The sequence below is a fragment of the Trachurus japonicus genome, chromosome 14, assembly GCF_045865225.1.
Source record: "Trachurus japonicus isolate A0001 chromosome 14, Traja_1.0".
Classification (NCBI taxonomy): domain Eukaryota; kingdom Metazoa; phylum Chordata; class Actinopteri; order Carangiformes; family Carangidae; genus Trachurus; species Trachurus japonicus.
This window is the reverse complement of record NC_140920.1, coordinates 32,174,993-32,196,836: the sequence shown is the minus strand read 5'-3', so window position 1 is coordinate 32,196,836 and position 21,844 is coordinate 32,174,993. Positions and strand designations below refer to the sequence as shown.

The following is a 21,844-nucleotide window of genomic DNA, read 5'->3' as shown; positions in this document are numbered from 1 at the left end:
GAATCATGATGGTTAGAAGTCTCATTCCACGCTCACTGGGTCTTTTTGACCCGCTGCTAGGGAATCATGACGTTAGAAGTCTCATTCCAAACTCACTGGGTCTTTTCGACCCGCTGCTAGTGAATCATGACGTTAGAAGTCTCATTCCACACTCACTGGGTCTTTTTGACCCGCTGCTAGGGAATCATGATGGTTAGAAGTCTCATTCCACACTCACTGGGTCTTTTTGACCCGCTGCTAGGGAATCATGACGTTAGAAGTCTCATTCCAAACTCACTGGGTCTTTTTGACCCGCTGCCAGGGAATCATGATGGTTAGAAGTCTCATTCCAAACTCACTGGGTCTTTTTGACCCGCTGCTAGTGAATCATGATGGTTAGAAGTCTCATTCCACACTCACTGGGTCTTTTTGACCCGCTGCTAGGGTATCATGATGGTTAGAAGTCTCATTCCAAACTCACTGGGTCTTTTTGACCCGCTGCTAGTGAATCATGACGGTTAGAAGTCTCATTCCAAACTCACTGGGTCTTTTCGACCCGCTGCTAGTGAATCATGATGGTTAGAAGTCTCATTCCACGCTCACTGGGTCTTTTTGACCCGCTGCCAGGGAATCATGACAGTTAAAATTCTCAATCCATAGTCACTGGGTCTGTCTGACCCACGAGAACAGTACGAGGGGGACTGGGTCTATTTGACCCATTCGGGCAGCACAAGGGTTAAACAGTAGACACAAGTCTTGTGTATTGTCGTATTACTCCACGTTTTGATAGGTCATATAGTTTTTGATCAATCCCTGATCAATGACCATGATCATTTTTGGAGAAATTATGAGTTTATAATGGGTGTGTATTGCATGGAATGTTCGTGTCAGAGTGCGTGACATCATCGGTTAGAGTGGGAGAGAGTGAAGAAACATTCTGTATTTTTTCTGGATAAACTGTCAGCACGGCCACAATTTACACTCTACAGACATAATTTTTTCAGAATTTGTAAGACAAACTTGTTATCTCTCATGTCATGTGCTCAAAATATCAGAGAGACTTACAGAATTGACAGAATCAGCCTCTGAGTGCGGCCACGTCTGTCCCTGCTCCTCATTGAGTCCAATACAAATATTTTCTGAGAGGAGCAGAACGGCCTGATGTTTTAAAACTGCCAGCGTCGCCAAAATATTTACTGTAGAAACACCAAATCGTACCGAAATTTTCAGTAAGTCCTTAGAGCAACGTTGATCTGTGTTTTGTTCTGATAGGAGTTACCGTTTTCTCACCCTAAGCCTAAATGTGAGACCGGTGCAGAGGCAGAAAATGGCTCTTTTTCTCCACGTTTCTGTCTGTCTCAGCCTGCGGGGGCCCCTATCGCCGTGGTAACCTCTTTGATCCTCAGGCCAGAGCTCGTTAACTTCATAAACAATCCACCTGGCGCTCGTTTAAATGTTTATAAACACAGACACAGCTAAATCAGACTGACACAGGATGCAGCTACTAACTAACTATGTGTCAAGTCAGTCACACACACACACACACACACAGACTCTAGAGCCAGCTTCATGTGATTACAGTCACACACACACACACACACACACACACACACACACACACACACACACACACACACACACACAGTTAACCTAATGTGATTACAGCTCCTCCATATCAGTGCTTATAGAAAGATGATCATGTGTCTGTCTGATCAGCTCTGTCTTGACCTTAAGATCGTGGGTTTGATTCCCATGTTGACAGAGATGGCACAACCCGCAGTAGCCCCGTGGCCCATTCAAAATTTCCCGAGAGGAAATTTTCTAGTTTTATTATTCTTATTTATATTTTTGACTTATATTTAAATTTTGTCTTTTGTTATTTATATTGTTTTTAATAAAAATTTGAAAGTGATGAATGCCTTTCATTTTAGTATTTCTGCAAAAGAAGCTATACATTTTCTCACCACCACAACAAAAATAAGTGATTACAGAAAAATTACAACAAAGTTGGTATAACCCTTTATTGTTACATAAGTATCTGTACATTTTCAACATGAGTATATCTACACATTGGAGAAGGTGTTTACATGGAAAAGGTGTTTCCAGGGAAGGCAGACAGGTAAGGCTGTGTGTGAGGAGTGTTTTGTCAGCTCTGTTGATCTGCAATGTAACTGTAGTCCATCTCCACCTTTTCTGTGGAAAGGCTCCACTTCTTCGATTTTTTATTGTACACCTTGCCGTATCTGTAATAAGAGAAAAGATAATAAGCTTTGTGTGATACATTCATATTAGCTTACAGTTTACTCGGGGTGGAGCTGTATGCGTCAAGGTCTGAAGCATAAAGCTCTGCCCCAGTTGAACAACGTCTGAAAGGAGCAACATCATAAGGAGCAGGAGGTAATTCCTGTCTAGTGTGGTGGCTGTGATACAACCTATAACCTACACCCTTATGAAAAACATACGTTCTTATCATTTAGGGACAAAAGTGTCCTCTTCAAAAATGCCAATAATATTTTTTTTTCCTGATTAAAAAGGATTGAAAAAGAACAAACTAAGCATGGCGTGTGTGGTCTGTAAGATCAGTAATGTAAGTGGGTGTATGGATGGAAGAGTATGTGTGTGTGGGGTGTTATAGAGTGTAAAAACAGAACCAAAACATCAACCAAAGAGCAGGAGGTATTGCAGGCAGGAGAGAGGGAGAGCAGCTGACTCCAGGAGGGAGTTGTAGACCACAGCCTCCCCAGAGCCCAGGTGCAGCTTCGGCCACTGACCACCCTGCTGCTGTGAGGAGAGAGAGAGCAAGGCAGCAGGGATGGTCGTCACAGTAACATACATTGTATCCAATTGCTGAAGAGCTGTCTCCTCTGGGCAGCTAATGTCTGATTCCTGAACCCCAGCTACTGAGAAGTCATCATCTCTGTGAAGATTACAAAATTAGATAATACTGTCAGTGCAGCATCAACATACATTTACCCTTCATTCATAGAGCACAAAACACAGAACTGCTTATATGTAGAAATAGAAATCTTGGGTTTGGCAGTTGAAAGGAAGATGTTTTGACAGAACAAAAAGGCATAAAGATTGATATAAACTGTTGAGAAGATCCTCAGTTGTCCCCTATCCTCTCTGCACAGCAGCTAACAGAGTATAGTCCATAGACAAGCTTGTAACATGATCAATTACTCCACCAACACCACACAAAGTTAGAGGTACAACCTAAGGTAGCTGTGTTTTATTTTAGTGTTGGTGGTTGTTGTAGTTGATGTTAACAACTCTGTGTGGAGTGCTGGACCTCCTAAGGTGAAGGACAGGTTTTATCCTCAGGCCATCATATTTCTCAAAAGATAATCACTAACATTTACTCAATGTCTGTATAATGATACGGCAGATATCACTTCATATAATGTATATATACTATATGTGCAATAATACTTTTCTGAAGTACCTCAAATAGCACTTTGAGCCACATAAAACAGAAAGGGCTAGATATGAAAGACAGATTTTTACACCACACCAAAGACAACGTTGGTCAAATTCACATTCATAGCAGCAGCAGCAGCAGCAAGTTGAACTCACCGTGGACAGAGACTTGGAAACAGTAGTTGAAGCTAGCAGGGGGCTAATCAATCCGTGTTCAGACTGCGTCGAGGTTGATCGATCCTTCTCATGTCATGACTATGAAAACATAAATACGCAACAGTTGTAAAACGTAAAAGCCAACATATGTGCGTCTTTTATCACAATAATAATGCAGACACTGACGACTATGGTAGAATCTATTCAATACTAGCGTCACCGACCAGTTTTAAACCCACAGAGAAGCTAATATTAGCATTTGGCTAATACAAGCTACAATAGCTACGTTAGCAAAAGTTAGCCTACATATTTCATGAAAATAAGAAATCCTCCCCGAAGCAAAACAAATAATTACCTGTCCAGCAGAAAGACAGCAACCTCGGCATCACTTTTCAGGCCCAGATCCCTCCGTTGTTTCCACCGACCTGAAGCTACACCGATGTTTCCTCTGGTTTAGCCTCTTGCTGCATCCAGAGCATAGACTGATCCCGAGCCGTTTTGTCCGCAGCCAGCCTTTTCTTCCTCCGGCTTTCTCTTCCTTGCCTTTTTCTCAGGGCGAGTAGTTACAAGTAACCGTGGAAGTGGTGATTTGGGCTGCATTTTCTCAGCCGTTGCTCAGAAATGAGCATGAAATCCGTTCTTCTGCAGAGCAGTGCTGACTTTTTCCAGCCGGGCAACAACAGCTAGACGTGAAGACTGTGCACGCGCGCGTAGGAGGGGGACGGGTGCAGAACGAGACACGGAGGCATCTGATTGGTTCTTTACTCTCCGAGCAAACTTCGACCAATCCGTGCCCTTCGGTCTGAAGAGCATGGATTGGGCGGAGTTTTCTCAGTCCTGCGGCTGTCACAGAGCTCTGTTTTTTTCTGTTCCTTTTCCTGATGACATAATGTACTGATTCCTCTGAAATTAGACGGGCCATTTCCCCCAGTATAACGAAAAGTGCTTCTGAACAGGACTACAGACCCCAGCTTTAAAGCAACATTGCGGAGTTTCAGCTCACTGCTTCCACCATCTGGTTGAGAAGCGCTATCGTCTGGGGGGAAAAGCGAAACTTAACGAAACGAATCAGCCAGCGCATCCAGCGTTTATTCCCATTAATAAACAACAGCATTTCCCACATGTTTGCAAGGATACTGCGTGGCGGATGGTCGGGGAAGGGGGGACGGGGGGGAGGAGGGTGTTGGGGCGGCGACGACGACCGGAGGGGAACCGTATGTTTCGCTTTTACCCACCACGGTTACATGCTGCTATTCCGACATGCCGCTATTTCGACATTGACTTCTAATTGTCGGAATAGCGGCATTAACATTATTTTTCAAACGTCCCACTATTCCGACTTTTTTTTTTTCATTGTCGGAGTAGCGGCACTTCACTATTTTTCAAACATTCCGCTTTTCCGACATTGATTGATTACCTTATAGACGTGTCCTTCTGATTTTTTTTTTTTTTTTCATCTGAGACACTGTTTCTCATACACAAATACTATATAGGCCTATTAGAGAAGAAAAAACATACCCTCCAAGTTTAAAAACACACCGGCAGCTGAGATTTGGGAGGTTTTTGTTTTAATTGTAGCTTATTAAAATGCAAGATCATTTTTCTGACTGATGTATTGCCCGATGCCATGTATCTCGCTTTTTCTTTCCCCCGCCCTCCGCCCGTTGTCTTCGTTGTCACTTTGTTGTCACTTTGTTGTCACTTTGTTGCCGCTCCACAGAGCGCACATGGCTAATTAATATGCACATGCTGACCATATATGGTTGTGTCTAGGCATTCCGGGGGCGGAGGTGTGTTCACGTGCGCAACTGCGCACCATTCTTGGATCCAGATTGATTTATCAAAGAGAAATTGTGGAGAGTTGTGCGCGCACAGTTTGATACAAAAAAAACAAGTCTTATTTAACGCTAGACAACTTGTATTAAATCATAAAGCAACTCGGGCATTTCGGGTCCACGGGTTTTTAAGGGTTCGGCTCGGGTCCGGAACTCATATTTACAATAATAGCTCGGGGCCAGTCGGGTCCGGGCCCAATTTTCACGGGTCCATTTCGGCTCGGAACTCATATTTACAATAAAAGCTCGGGGCCAGTCGGCTCCGGGTCCAATTTCTACGGGTCCGTTTGGGTTCGGGTCCGTCAAATTGGACCCGTGAAGACCTCTAGTCTGCGCTACTAGTGCTGTTAGAGTCGCTCCGTTTGTTTTTTTTTCTCTCTCTCTCTCTGCAGGTGGCAATGCGTCGCCTAGCATTGTCACCTGCTGAGTAATTTGCAACACTGTAATTGAAACTGCTGCTAAACACACTATGGAGGTTATTGTCTATCGTCTTAAATGTTTATCGTTTTTATTGTCTGATTGTATATTTATTTAATTAAGTGTCATGGGACTATGGATGGAAATTAGCTCCCAGCTAAATCCGACATATTTACTGCAAGTAAATGTTGTGTTTTCTTGTATGTTCATGAATATGTGAGGTCCCATTTCAAATAAACCTTTAAATAAAATAAAATAAATAAATAATAGCTCGTTAGCGCTAGCAGAAGTGTCGATGTGTGTTTATTACGTTTTTTTTTCTCTTTTGTGTGATTTCGCGGGTGTGAATGGGGCGCGGCTCTCATCTCTGTGGCACTGCGACACAAACGCGTTCCGCAACCCGCAATCTCTTGTTTATGACAGTTACGTCATCCACCGCTCCGTATTGATTTCTTGCTGGCTTCGTTATAAACAAATGCACATAGCCAGGCGGACGGTTAGAAAAACAGAGGGAAAAGCGACAAGACTGGCATAGTTCCACTCTAAACAGGTGTATTATTTTCTGATGGTATGTGAGTCAATAACGCTGAGTAACGGCACATCTTGCTGTTGCTGCTGTTATTTGTCAGTTAAAGAAATTAGTTCATTATAGTCAGATGTTCCTTTTTTCCCAATGTGAAATAACATTAAAAAAATAAAAATAAAAATTCACTGTCCATTTATGAACAAACAATGGTGACTGGGTTACATGCTATCATTCTGACATCCCACCATTCCAACATACCACTATTTCGACATGCCGTCGTCCCACCATTCCGACAAGGCTTTCAATATAAGGAAATGTGCGTTACTCAACAGGTGACTCCCTCCTACTTATCTGGACTGTCTCTACCTATCTGGCTTGTCTAGCCTCTAGCTGGTCTTTTTACTAAAACTTAAAGCAGAAGTAAGCAATCCGGTCGTTTTGGCTAACTTAGTTAGTTAGCAGCCCCCGCCCTCGTCATGGATCTATTGGTCCTCGGGGGAGCATACATCAGTCCGACAGCTCATTTCTCCGACTACCCATTCTACAGTGTTAAGGTTAGGTTTAGGGTAAGGTTAAGGGTTAGGGCTACTTAAGTCGGAGTAGTGGGGGGTCGGACTAATGGATGCAAAAATAAAGAAATGTATGGTCGGAGAAATGGGTAGTCGGACAGACGTCATGCGCCCTGGTCCTCGTCCCTACGTCACCACATTCACGCGCATCCCTTGGCTACACACACAGCCCTTCGTGCCGTTCTCTCTCCTCATTGGATAAAGCTTGTAGGATACAAGGAAGTATACAAGATGTTTTCTCCTCAGCTTACAGCAGAGCAGAGTGACTGACAGACCCGTGTTTCGGACCAAACACTCTATGTAAGTGATTGCCGTCGGAAGATATAACTATTTAAGACTTATATTGACACAAATATTCCGCTTACTTGCTTTAATTAATCGCACATCAACAGCACTTATATAACCCACATACAGTATGAACACATTTCCAGTCATTAAATCATATTGTATATTGTTTGTCCATCACAAAAGCCACTTTCACTGAGCCACAAGAACAACCAACATTTAAAGCTACAGTTCGTCGTTACATCGTCAGGTCCCTTTATGAACCTCTGCTTAGTGCCCCCACACACACGTGCAGGCACAAACGAGTAGCCATAAATGCACCCACAGAAGACGTACCGTATCCATAGCAACTGGAGACTCCAAAACAATCTCACCTGGCTGCTCCTCCTGCTCCCTCTACCTGACTGGAGGAGAATCTTTGGTCGCGGTGGTTTTTGGCAAATAGGATTACAGGCTGTAGGTGGAGCCAGAGGAGTTGGATTTTGGCCTAAATTACTCATTTAATGTACTACTATCAGAATATAGTGACAGTTCCATATGACTGAATAATTACTAAGCTTTAAAGGGACAACGAGGAGTTTGTATTTGGTTATAAAAAAGTCTCACATTAATGTGGATGAATCTATGCTACCCACACGTGTTAATGGTTCCATTTTCGATAAATATATCGTTTTGTCTCTATCGTTTTTTATTATAATTAGGGCCGGGACTCGATTAAAAAAATTAATCGAATTAATTAGAGGCTTTGTAATTAATTAATCGCATTTTAATCGCATATAAATATTTGACCTGAGAACAGTGAGAAGCATTTTTCCCCACATGGATTTTAGTATACCATTGAATGACTGAATACATAAGCTTAAGCAACAAAACATTGTTTTTTTTCAAGGCGGTACTTAACCAAGACCAACAGACTAGGGATGCAAATTATCGATTAATTCATTAATCAATATTTGATACATACAGATTAAATGGTGATGATGATTACTGTAGTATTTAACTAGGCTACTTAAATCGCAGAAGCATAAACTGATTTGTTGACTCAGCCTGATGTAAACAAACTCTTTGAGTGCCAGCCCTTTTATAAAATGGTCAGTGCCATGTGCCAGCGTTTCGGGGCATTTTGAGTAATATTTTAAGACCAAGAGAATATTTTGTAGGCTACTATGACTCTGAAAACACCAAACAGCTCAACGGAAAGAGGAGACTCTCTATTTAAAGGGCAATTCCAGGCGAATTCAACTCAGGGGTGTATTTTCATATCATTTTAGGTCTAAAAGAATGAATCTGAAGATTTTCAGTTTAATCGCTCCTGTTTTGCGGTAGTTGCGTCTGTCCGCGCATCGCCACGGCAGCAATGAATGGGAGTGGATGTAAGTTCCGCTGTTTAGGAACTTACATCCACTTTGTAAAACTAGATCTAATTCAAAGTCTCCCGGAGTCTCGCGCGAGCCCGAAGTTGCAGTGTTGGTGTATTCAGGCGCAGTAGGAGCTACCGCTTGTGTCATAAACACAGGAATATCAACTCTTTACTTGCTTGAAGTGTACATTTTTTTCCACAGAGTGTCAGGTGGCTACTCAAACGGGGACAGCTCTCCATTCCGACACACCTCCACTTCGACACCCCGCTGTTCCGAAATACCCCCACTTCGAAACACCGCTGTTCCGACACAGTCCCCCCCGCAGCTGTCCAATGTCCAAGGTGCTGAACCGCGTGACGTTGTTTACACTCTGTGTTGTGGATTGTCTGTGAAATGTGCGCTGCCCAGGGACTGGGCAGATCTGTCCCACTTGCTTTCTACCCGACTCCGTTGTTGGAGATCTCCCACACAGTAAAAGAAAAACACTTTTTTTCTCCCCCCCTGCGCCACTCGAGTGTGGCTGAACCCGGCTTAAGCTCACAGGAGCGCGAGGCTGCTGCAGCCGCCGCTCGTGCTGACAGCTGACTGAGTGAGATGCTTTGGTTGGGCTTAGGCAATGAAGAAAGGAGTTGGTTAAGTTTAGTAAAAAGACCAGGTAGAGGCTAGACAGGCTAGAAGCATAATGAACATTATGTCATTTATATTAAGTATTTGCTTGTTTTGCAGTTAATTATGCACATGATCCGTTTGACCCCAAAAAGGAAAAAAAGGATCACTGCGCACTGGGGGTTTCCCCCAATAGCCTTTTCGGAATAGCGGGGTCTTTAGAAAAAATAGAAAACCCCGCTATTACGATGAATGGAAGTCTATTATCGGAAAGGCGGGGCTTCGGAAAGGCGGGGTGTAACCTACTCAAACATGCGCCGAGAAGTTTTTTTTTACTTGAAGCAAGTCAAGAGTCGATATTCCTGTGTTTATGACACAAACTGTAGCTTTTCCCACTGCACCTGAACACACCGAGCACGTTAACTGGGTCTCGCGCGAGACTCCGGGAGACTTTGACAAACATGTCGGCTTGCTTGAAGTAAATAAACTTCTCGGTGCATGTTTGAGTAGACATCTGACGCTGTCTGTGGAAAAAAATTGCGGCTTTGAGGGCTGGAAACAGCCTAAACAGCGGAACTTACATCCACTCCCATTCATTGCTGCCGTGGCGATGCGCGGACAGACGCAACTACCGCAAAACAGGAGCGATTAAACTGAAAATCTTCAGATTCCTTCTTTTAGACCTAAAATGATAGGAAAATACATGTGGAAATAATTATATATGCAACGCTTAATATCCATAGACTAACTGGTGAAGCATGATAACGAACGTAGGCAGGAAAAGGTTACACCCCAACCTCAGAAACAGGGAGATGTTCCCTTAAAAGGAATTGTTGTTGCCACATCTGCTGAAGTAATTAAATGGATAGCTTATACAATGACAGGAAGCTGTACTCCTAGATTCAGAGAGGATATAAGCACAGCAGAGAGGAAACTCTGCAGACTCTGTGGTGTGCAGCGTTGTATTACATCCTGTATGCTGTAGCGGTCTCCGCACTTTGCAAACTGCGTTAATAAAGCGATGGTATAACTTGATCGTCTCTCCAAGCCTTCTTCCCGCACTACATCAACGGACCTGGGGAGGTGGGAATTGCACCTCAACAGTTTTGGGGGCTCGTCCGGGATGTGGTGAGGTGAAGAATCGGAGCTAAAACGAAAAATAAGAAACGGAGGATTGGTAGTAGGAACGGGACGCGTGCCGGCATCAGAAAAGGGTAAGCAGAGCCCAGTTTCATCTGAATACTGCAGATTGAAAGAGACTAAAATTAGCGTCCTGTCCTGCTGACCAAAGAGGAATCAGAAAGGAGAAAAAGACGAGTAAAAAATAGGAAAAAGAATAAAATAGGTGTAAAAATAGGAAAGAGGCAACAGGACAAATCAGGAACCGCGGTCGTGGTGGACCCCACCGGCCTCTGACGAGAGGTCGGGTCCGGGCGAGGACAGCTGGGTTGGAGTCCCGGGGAAGGTTGCGGAATCCCCAAAGGGCCAAATTGGAAAAAAGGTAAAAAGAAGAGAAGAACAAAACGTTGCCGGGTGAGAATCCCAGGGCTGGGCCCAAAAACCGACACCTACAACAGCAGAAGAGAATCAGCAACAAGGTAAGAACACCACACCAAGGGGAGATAAGAGGGAGGGGTTACCTCAGTGTCAAAAGATCTTGGGACGCAGTAGTGTTTAAACAGAGTCAACAACTGTGGAAACCTAACGGTGATAACGTAAACAGTTGGCTGCGGAAACCTGACGGTGTCAACAGAAACAGCAGACTCTAGTTTTGGGATCAGTGGCTCGGGACGTATGTGCCATATTCACTGATCAGCTACAGAATCGTCCCAAAAAGATCAATAGGTCAGTTGCTCGGAACGAAAGTGTCATACAAACTGACTGGCTGAGATAACCATTGAAACATGGATGGGGAATTTGACAGAGAGTTGGATGATGGGGGTTGGGGGCCAGGTGGAGTGACTTGGAGACCTCTCCTGGTACAGCTGGATAATACCCTGAAAGCGGCCGAGAAGGGCATGAATCAAACAGATAAAGAGAGAGAAGGCAAACTAAAAGAAATGAGAGAACAGGTAGAAAAGCTGGTAAAAACAAAAGGAAAGGAAATGTCAGACACAGGCCCACTGGGCGCTTGGCTATGGGAAAAGGAAAAAGAGTGTATGGTAGAGAAAGAGGAGTGCAAGGAGAAAGAAAATAAAGCAAAATTATTACAGAAATCAAAAGCAAAGAAAGCAGGAAAAAAGGCAGGCGAGCGACAACAAAGTTGGTCATCGTTAGCAGTTTTCTGGCAGAGTGTGAGGCACCTCCACAGTACGGAGGAGGAGAAAAAAGGAAAAGAACAGACAAGAAGGCAGAAAAAGGCCACAGGACATAAACCAGGCTGCTGCAATAACCCTCCCCCATATGCCCCTCCCGCTACTCCAGGGATATATCCTACTTTGTACGTCACCAACGGAACGTTGCAGGTAGAGGGGGTAGAACAGTGCGAACCAGAGGACGATACCAGGAGTGTCAGATCCGTATCCTCAGGGCACTCTGGTAAACAGGATGAAATAAGACATCCACAAAGACCTATGACAAGTACCCCACGAGAAGGAGAGCCATTTGAGGACAGAAAAGGACAGGAATTCAGCTGGATTGAGGAAGAAGTAGAAAAAGAAGTACAAAAACTAAGGGGAGACTTAAAGAAAAAGGAGGAAGAGGAGAGACAAATAAAAAGGCAGGAAATCGAGAAGGAGCGGGAACAAAACAGGAAAAACCTGCTAGAGTTAAAAGAGGAGATGATGCAGTTGAGAAGAAGAAAACAGGAGGAAGCACAGGGTAAAGTGACATTCACAGGGCAGGGTCAGTGGCAAGATGGCACGAACCTAGAACAGGTGGATATGGAATTAATAGGGAGCTGGAGCCAGGATAAAGAAAGAACAGAGTTGGAGGCGTTAGAGGATCAAGCACAGGATTTGGAGAGAACAATGGCAGAGTGGCAGGAAGTTGAAAGACGCCGAAGGGAAACAGGGTCAGTGTCAGACAGGACTCGAAGCAAAACGAAGGGAGTATATCCTCTGACCTCAGTAAGAGCAGGGAGGGCTGAATATAGACCTTACGGGGTGGGGGATGTGCAGGCAATAGTAGAGAAGCTACCGCCAGTGACTGAGGGGGGAAGTCTGTGGTTGAGTAAATTGGATTCATTGACAGCTGGTCAACAGTTGGCATTGGGAGACTTCCGAGCCATAGCCGCCCGCTGTATGACGGGGAGTGACAGACGAGAGATAGAACGTGACGCAGGCACAGAGCATCGGAGACATGATACCCCGTTCACACAATACAGCACTGACATAGGCGCGGCTATGAGGGAAAAATATCCTCTCACAAATGCTGGAGCCATGCCCAAAATTAAATGGGACTCAAAACAGAACCCACGAGAATACATAGATCATAGTAAAGATACCTGGCTGAAACACACGGGGATACACCCCAGTAAAAAGGGGGTGCAGAGAGAGTGGTATCGACAGGCGGTGCTAGACGGAGTGCCAGACAAGGTGAAGATAGCCATGACAAATAACCCTGACATGCCAGGCAGCGACTCACATGTGTGGGAAAAACATTTGGTGCATCACCTAACCCAGGCCCAAGATACGTCCCTGAAAGAACAGGAGGATCTGAATGATCTAAAAGTACAGCTGCTAAAATTACAGTTATCCGAGGCCAGACAGAAAACTAATGATAAAAAAGGGAAGACAGGGAAAGGTGAAGTTGCCAGGGTGATGATGGCCGCAGGGCCCCCCTTCACTCCAGACTTATATCCGGTCCCTGACTGGGCACCTCGCCCATATCCTGGGGGACCACAGGATGGGAGAAATCTTTATAGAGGACACGGGGGAGGTCCAATGAGAGGACGGGGGGTATTTCGGGGAGGAGAGAGACGGGGTGGAAATGGACGAGGAGGACCCAGAAACAATGGGTGTTCCCTGTGCGGGGGGATGGATCACTGGGCCCGGGAGTGTCCAGGAGCACAACAACACGTACAAAGAGGACGGGGAAGGGGCATGACATATAGACAAGGGCCCCAACCACAGCGTCCTTCGCCAGGAAATAACAACTGGCTTGACGCTGAGACGACGGCCTGCCTCCCAGTGTGGGAGGGAGGTGAGCAATGACACCCCCCACAGAGACACTCCGACAACATCGCCACGGCAGAACCAATGTTGTCAGTAAGGGTCCAAGATAAAGCTCTGTCGTTCCTAGTGGACACAGGGGCCACATGTTCCACTTTGAAAGAGGCTCCTACAGGGTCATTGTCGACTGACTCCATTACCCTGATGGGGTTCTCTGGGGAAACACACCAACTGCCAATGACATACCCATTACGGACCGTAGTGGGGAGACAGACAATAACCCACCCATTTGTACAATCACCAACAGTTCCAGTAAACCTGTTGGGGCGGGATCTGTTGATAAAGTTAGGTGCAACTATCTTATGCGGGGCTGATGGCTTGATAGTCACTTTCCCGGATGGGACAGCATTGCCCTGCAATAGAATGAACACTCATGGACAATATCTTACCAAACCCGTAGGAGTCCCCACAGCAGACATTTATTGGGGTCTCCTGGAACCAGAATCTCCAACACATGAGGGAATACTCTCGACATACCTACAATGGAAGCCGTGGATCTCTCAACTAGAGCCCTACGTTCCTCCTCCGGACCCTCCCCATGTCACTCTATTCTATGACCGAAATCAAACTGATTGGTATCAGGAGGCGTTTCACGACTCCATAGAAGGCTCCCAGTGGCAAATTACCACACAAAACATTTACATCGCCCCTGAAGGCGTGGCGGCAGGGGTAACCCTCACTCCTGAGCAACTCCCTTGGTACCAAATGTCGGAAGAAGCAGCCCCGCATGTGTCCCTAGCATTGCACCCGTCACATCAAGCAAAAGAATTAGGCAGTATTGTTAAACGTGCGATGCAACAGACTGACTGGTCAGACACAAATATCCCACAGATCCAGTACTCAACACAGGCACGAACCTACCGAATACAGGTGCAAACACAGGACACTGCCATACTTCAGCATGTACAGTTGTCTAGACAACATGGTAGGGAGAAGACGGATCACACTGAAGCGGCCGCATTAATCGCAGGACTGCCTGATCATTTATGGGCTCAAGGGCCGACAGATGTAGGACAAATACAATGTGAGGCAGTAACCTTTGAAATAAGAAACGGCCCTCCTATATGGATCCGTCAATACCCTCATAAGGCGCAGGCAGAAGAAGGAATTAGGGACACCATCGAAGGGTTGTTACAGCAAGGGGTCTTAGAACCCTCAACCTCATCGTGGAATACGCCTATTTTACCTGTAGAGAAAAAAGGGACAGGGAAATATCGTATGGCACACGACTTGAGAGCGATAAACAATATCCTACTAACACCAACCGTCCCAGTCCCTAACCCTTACGTGGCCCTCACGACTCTAGATCCATCACATGAGTGGTTCACATGTATTGATCTGGCCAACGCCTTCTTTTGCCTCCCTCTGGACGCTGAATGTCGGGACATATTCTCGTTCACCTACCAAGGTCGCAAATTGCGATACACACGATTGCCCCAGGGGTTTGCCCTGTCTCCAGGTATCTTTAACCAAGTCTTAAAATCCCTGCTGAGCGACTGCCCGCTGCCTGAGGGGGTCACCCTAGTTCAATACGTAGATGACCTCTTACTGGCAGCCCCAACAGCGGCGCTCTGTATGGAAGCCACCGAACGGTTGTTGCGTCACCTAGCAGCAACGGGCTTTAAGGTCAGCAAGACTAAACTACAGATCGCTAGGAAACAGGTCTCATTTTTAGGGAGACAGATATCACAAAACGGTGCGGGCCTATCCCCACAACATAAGGCATCAATCCTGCATCACCCAAAACCCGTAACAGTGAAAGACATGCTATCATTCCTGGGGTTGACAGGATATAGTAGAACCTACATAGCAAACTACGTAGGAGTAACAACACCCCTAAGGGACCTAGTTAGGCAACAAGGGATGAGAAATCTGTCCTCTCCCTTACAATGGACCCAGGAAGCTGAAGAGTCATTCATCACTCTTAAACAAGCACTGGCTACGGCGGCCGACTTGGCCATACCCGACTACACTTTTCCCTTCTCACTGGATGTCTCTGTAACAGACCACTCGGTAAACGGTGTTCTGTTTCAGAGAAAAGGGGGGGAAAGGGTAATACTAATGTATGTGAGTGTAATGCTAGACGAGATGGAAAAACGACACCCAGACTGTACGCAGCATGCGGCAGGGATAGCAAAACTGGTGCAGAAAACGGCACACATTGTAATGGGACATCAGTTACAAATCTTGACCACCCACAGTGTAGTGGCATATGTGAATTCACAGGCATTTACATTGACAGCATTGAGACAAAGGAGGCTAAGTAAGATTCTGGAAGCTCCAAACCTGACATTTACACACGAGGGCATAAACATGGCGGACCAAATAGGGACAGGAGAGCCACACATGTGTGTCGATAAGGTACAGAAAGAGGAAAAAGTCAGACCAGACTTACAGGCCGAACCTATAGCAGGGGCGAGAAATCTCTATACTGATGGATGTTGTTTCAGGCACGACCAAGAAGGACTGAAAGCAGCCTACGCAGTAGTGGAGGACGTGCAAGGCACGTTGATCACAAGACAGGCAGAGAAATTGGAAGGACAACAGTCTGCACAAAGGGCAGAAATAATAGCGGTAATAGAAGCCCTGAGACTAAGCGAAGGGCAGGAGGTGAACATATATACGGATTCCGCATACGCCGCTGGGGCAGTGCACGTGGAACTCAAACAATGGCTAAGAATAGGGTTTTTAACAGCAACAAATAAACCCATAAAACACGAGACAGAAATGAAAGAGTTAGCTGACGCATTACTACTCCCAAGTAAGGTAGCAGTAGTAAAATGCAAAGGTCACGACAAAAGTGAGACGCCTACAAAAAAAGGCAACGATGCAGCTGACAGGGCGGCCAAAAAAGCTGCAGGGTATGAGACGAAGTTTATAATGATGTGCTCTACAGGAAGAGAGGAAGACCAGGAAATAACAGAGATAGTCACAGCGCGAGCAAAGGCATCACCACAGGAAAAAACACTATGGAAAGCAAGAGGGGCAACCGAGGTGCAGGGGTTCTGGAGAGGACCAGATGGGCGGCCCATAGTACCCCCAGAAATAAGACAGAGAGTACTAGCTGAGGCACACGGGGTAGGACATGTGGGGGTAGCCCAAATGATGAGGAATCTGGAAAATTGGTGGCATCCATATCTAAAGGATATGGCAAAAGGATGGATAGGGGAATGCGAGTGGTGTCTGAAGTATAATGCAAGACCCACAGTAAAACCGCACCCAGGGCGATATCCATTGGAAACAAAACCAGGAAAAGAGATCATAATCGACTATACTGATATGATCACCCCAGTGAGGGGATACCGGTATGTGCTCATGTGTGTAGATGCCTACACTGGGTGGCCAGAGGCGTGGCCTACAAAAAAGGAAGATGGGAAATCAGTGATTAAGTTCTTGATAAATCAGTATATCCCAAGACATGGGTTCCCAGAGAAAATAAGATCAGATAACGGGACACATTTCAAAAATCAGGATTTACAACAGGTAGAGGCCATGCTGGGGTTAAAACATGGATTCGGTACCGTTTACCATCCCCAGTCACAGGGCAAGGTGGAGAGGATGAATCAGACAGTAAAAAATAAATTGGCCAAAATATGTGCACAAACACATATGAACTGGCTAGATGCTCTACCACTAGCCCTGTTGGCCATAAGAAGCTCTGTGAACCAGACCACTCGGTTCACCCCACACGAGTTACAGACGGGGAGGGCGTTCCCTGGACCACACATCAAGTTACCAGGGACGAAATGTGATAACCAAGACATGTCTCACAAAACGTATTTCCATGAACTGCAGAATCTCGTTGCAGCTTTCTCCAAGCAGGTAGCTGACAACCACAACGACACACCGGCTCCATCAACTCCAGATAGCGAATGGGTGTTGCTGAGGGTCATCAAGAGGAAGTGGTCTGAGCCAAGGTGGACAGGCCCATACCAGGTAACCGAGAGAACGTCACACGCCGTCCGTCTCCAAGGAAAGGGGGACACCTGGTTCCACTGGACGCAGTGCGCTGCAGCTGAGGAACCGCAACGTTCATTGGCCGACACAAAACGGGCGTTACAAGAACAGTGCACTGCATCGGCTGATGCAGAAGAAAAGACCACCAACCAACGAGGGGCAGAATAATCCCCTGGTGGCACAAGCAGGGTAGGGTAGTATACCCTGACCCTGTGAAGAGAACAGAGCATCAAGAGGGAAAGAGAAGAAGCGGTTCCCTCCAACACGTGGTGTGCCAAACCACCACCGAAAGAAGGAGCGCGCCGAGGGGGGAGAGGGACAAGAAAGCGTCTCCCCTACAACAAGTAGTGTGCCAAGCTACCAACAAACTCGCCTTACCACAATTGTGTAAAATAATGTGCAGATAACCCAGCAAGCTGCGGAACGGGGGCTCGGGTCTGTACCTCAGGTTAGGCTAGACCGGCCCTACCAAGGGGATCTGAGGTTACAAGTGGGGATACATTGTTGTACATGTATTTTAAAAGGATCAGAGTAGGAAGCAGGGTATCATTACATGTAAATAAGAAATAGTTGAGGTCGGGGAAAGGGAGTTGGAGACGAGCAATTGGAAGGTTTTAAACACTCAAGGGGTAACCCCACCTGGAGACACAAGAACAGATATATACGAATCGTCTAAACGAAGAGAAGCAACATGAGGTATGGGAGTTGGACGTCCCTGGGAGGCTGTGCATGCATAGGGCTGGCAGTAGTCACCCTGATATGGTGGCTGTGCGAACACTCTGAAATAAATGAACGCGAAAAAAGAGAATTACATAAACAAGACCGGTGTCTGCATCAATATGGGGGAATAGAACTGAACTACACGATAGGGTCTCCCTCCACATTTCAGTTTGATCTCTGTGAAGTCATACAGTGCAAGGGACGGGAGACCGCGTGGCGGGGGTATGACGTATACGTTTGCGGATTAGGATGGCCTGGGTACCAAAAGTGGTGTCCTACATGGAACCACGTGCTACAGGCTACAAACTGGGACTTCGACCAACCAGCTACCGGACCAGACGGACAACCTAGACTCGCGGCACGCCTTAAACTACAGCGCGATTACAGCATTTATAGTAATCCGCTCTCATTCTCCATTATGGAGCTCAGATATAATCCCTACCCTGATAAACCGTCCGGGGTTCCAAGACAATGTTGGAATGCGACAGATAGCTCTGTATTTTTCCTGGTAATAGGGGTGGACGTGGTAGGAGTAGACCCAATGGGTCTGATTAAGATCAGATTAATACCACCTGTTAAGCAGGCAGCGCCCAATACATCCACCCCCAATGTCACGACGGCCACTTCGGCTCCTCCACCACCGCCCCCACCTGATCTTACAGTAAATGATAACATAAAAGTAATAGACTATTCACAACTCAAACCCAACGACATAATAGAAATGGCCACGGGTTACAGAGAAGATAACCTGTGGTTAGCATGGGTCGAGCAAACCGCAATAGACCATAATCAAGGGGGGTGCATAGCCTGCGCATCAGGCCGCCCCAAATTAGTTACGGTACCAGCCCCGTTGCATCCAGAAGACACCCTGGGGTTCGGTTGCATGCTAAACCTGACTAAAGGACAGGACCGGGGGTGCCAGACTCTCGGCTCATTATTTCCGCCCATACATAATAGAACTAAGGCCGCTCCCTTTACTCCTGACGCGGCCAACCAAACGTATGTCTGCTTTAACTTTAGTTCAGAGAGATGTTCAACCAACCACTCCACCACCCCGAGGAGGGGAAACATCGGAGAGGTGCCGTCGGGATGGTGTAATCAGACATTTAATGGATCGGACATAGGATTGTGGGCTAGGGCTGGACTATATTATTATTGTGGGGGACGAAAGTTATGGGTAAAAATTCCTTCTCACTCATATGGCATATGCGCTATGGTTAGACTAAGGACCCCCCTGGTGCTCGTGGGAGAAGCTAGAGCACAACCCCACAGCCCAGGGGATGGCAACCTTCAGCTTACACAACGTAGACGGAGGCATATAATGAGAAGAAGTGTTCCTAATGTCACACCTAATTCATTTGATACCTTATACACTACAGGACCAACTTACATAGATGCAATTGGGGTTCCTCGCGGGGTGCCCAACAAATACAAATTGGCAGATCAGATAGCCGCAGGATTTGAGAATATACCTGTAGTAGCAGGATTCTTTCCAGTCACTCCTAATAAAAACGTGGACAGAGTAAATTATGTACATTACAACATTCTCAAACTAACAAACCTCACAAGAGACGCAGTACAGGGGCTCTCCGAACAACTAGCTCCGACCTCACTGATGACGATACAAAACAGGATGGCAGTAGACATGATATTAGCCGAAAAAGGGGGTGTATGTGTGATGTTTGGGGACATGTGCTGTACCGCGATCCCTAACAACACGGCACCAGATGGATCAGTGACTAGGGCTCTGAATGGTCTTAAGGCCCTCTCGGATGAAATGCACAGCCACTCAGGGGTGGACAATCCCATGGAAGAATGGATGACCAATGTATTTGGGCAGTATAAGGCATTAATTTTATCGCTTGCAATGTCATTGGCAGTATTTTTAGCTATATTGGTAACATGTGGATGTTGTTGTGTGCCATGTATTCGTTCCCTGGTCCTCCGTCTCATTACCACCACCATAGAGGGTAAGGCGCCTCTGATGCAGCCATTATTGGCGCGGCAGGTGGATTCAGACGAAAAGGACGAGGGAACTTCTGATGATATTCGCACAGATATAACCAGAGTGTGATCTCTTAGCAGAGATCAAAAGGGGGAATTGTGGAAATAATTATATATGCAACGCTTAATATCCATAGACTAACTGGTGAAGCATGATAACGAACGTAGGCAGGAAAAGGTTACACCCCAACCTCAGAAACAGGGAGATGTTCCCTTAAAAGGAATTGTTGTTGCCACATCTGCTGAAGTAATTAAATGGATAGCTTATACAATGACAGGAAGCTGTACTCCTAGATTCAGAGAGGATATAAGCACAGCAGAGAGGAAACTCTGCAGACTCTGTGGTGTGCAGCGTTGTATTACATCCTGTATGCTGTAGCGGTCTCCGCACTTTGCAAACTGCGTTAATAAAGCGATGGTATAACTTGATCGTCTCTCCGAGCCTTCTTCCCGCACTACATCAACGGACCTGGGGAGGTGGGAATTGCACCTCAACATACACCCCCGAGTTGAATTCGCCTGGAATTGTCCTTTAACTAGGGGAAAAAACCATTTGTTTGTACCTTGTTCCATTCTTGATTTATCTTAAGCTGAATAGAGCCTGGTTGCACCAAAAAGACCACTTTTTTTCTAGAAAGCTGAGAAAAATGCATTTTTGTGAAAGAGAGTCTCTCAAGAAAAATAGTGATTTATCCGTTTTAATTTTGGCTTCAAAAACATGTAAGACATCTGAAAATTTCATTTCACATGTTTATTCATTGTACAAAAAAAAAAAGAAAAACTAAAATACAACAACAAGTAGGAGTCTTACTCTGCACAGTGATGCCTGCTCTCCTACTCCTCCTGCAGTTGCTGCCCCCTCACCCTCTCCTAACTGGTGAAACTGACTCCGCGATTCGCTTTCGCTTCGGCATTTTGGGGCTGATCATCTAGATCAGTTTACCTTTCCTGCCTCCTCCGATCACTTCATGCTGGAGCTATGCTAATAGCACCGTGGATAAGCTTTCCTCCAGCTCCACGTTACACTTGTTCCAGGCTCTGCCCGTCATTTTTCTCTAGAAATAGAAACTTTTCCCAACTTTTTCATCTCTGTAACGATCGCACTCGTCTTCTCCTTCCTCTTCACTTCTTGCTCTGATCTACAGTCTTCTTCGTTCTACACATCCCAGAAGCCCCAAAATTACTCACAGTGTGCGCAACAGTGTCCCCATTTACCAGCCGCAGAAAACTGCATTTGACGTATATATACGTCAATGGCACTCAAGCGTTGGATTTTGATTGACGTATATATACGTCAATGGCACTCAATGAGTTAATAAAACTCAGTAACCAATCACACAGGCAGCTCCATGTTGTCTCTGTGTGATGTTCAGGGACAGGTCAGGACAGTCTGAAGACAGACAGCTCTGAGGTTTAAGTCTTATGCACCATGAGACACTGACAGGTCTGTAGCTACGTCTTGAACACATATCAGCTGTTCAGCTGCAGCAGAGGAAACTCCGCTGTTCTCAGCTTCCCCACGACGAGCGCTTTTTTTTTTTTTTTTTAAACACGCCAACTTCCACAATAAACCTTCAACATAAACTCAGCACCACTGCTGCAGCAGCCTGACCGGTCTCTCTGCACCGCGGCGCCGCGGAGCGACAGGCCCCGACTCTTCCTGCTCCTCACAGGACCCAGGACACAGCACCCTGTCCTGGGTCACCCAGCGCGAAGAGTCTCCGTGTAGCTCGGCTGTGCTCGGCCCTAGCCTACTAATAGTGGCGGCGCCAGTTGCCGTCGTCGCCGTCCCTGGCAACAGGACCGCGGGGACCGCTGGTACGGGCAGCGCCGCCAT

At 46.1% G+C, this 21,844-nt stretch overlaps 1 protein-coding gene across 1 annotated transcript in view; it reads right to left on the bottom strand.

Moving 5' to 3' along the window:
• The window catches only part of LOC146975117 (uncharacterized), a 62,282-nt gene extending 40,438 nt beyond the window's left edge, over positions 1-21,844 (bottom strand). The window contains exon 1 of the mRNA XM_085798900.1: positions 21,679-21,844. Within this exon, the coding sequence (XP_085655026.1) occupies positions 21,679-21,844 (166 nt within the window). The remainder of the gene's footprint in view (positions 1-21,678) is intronic.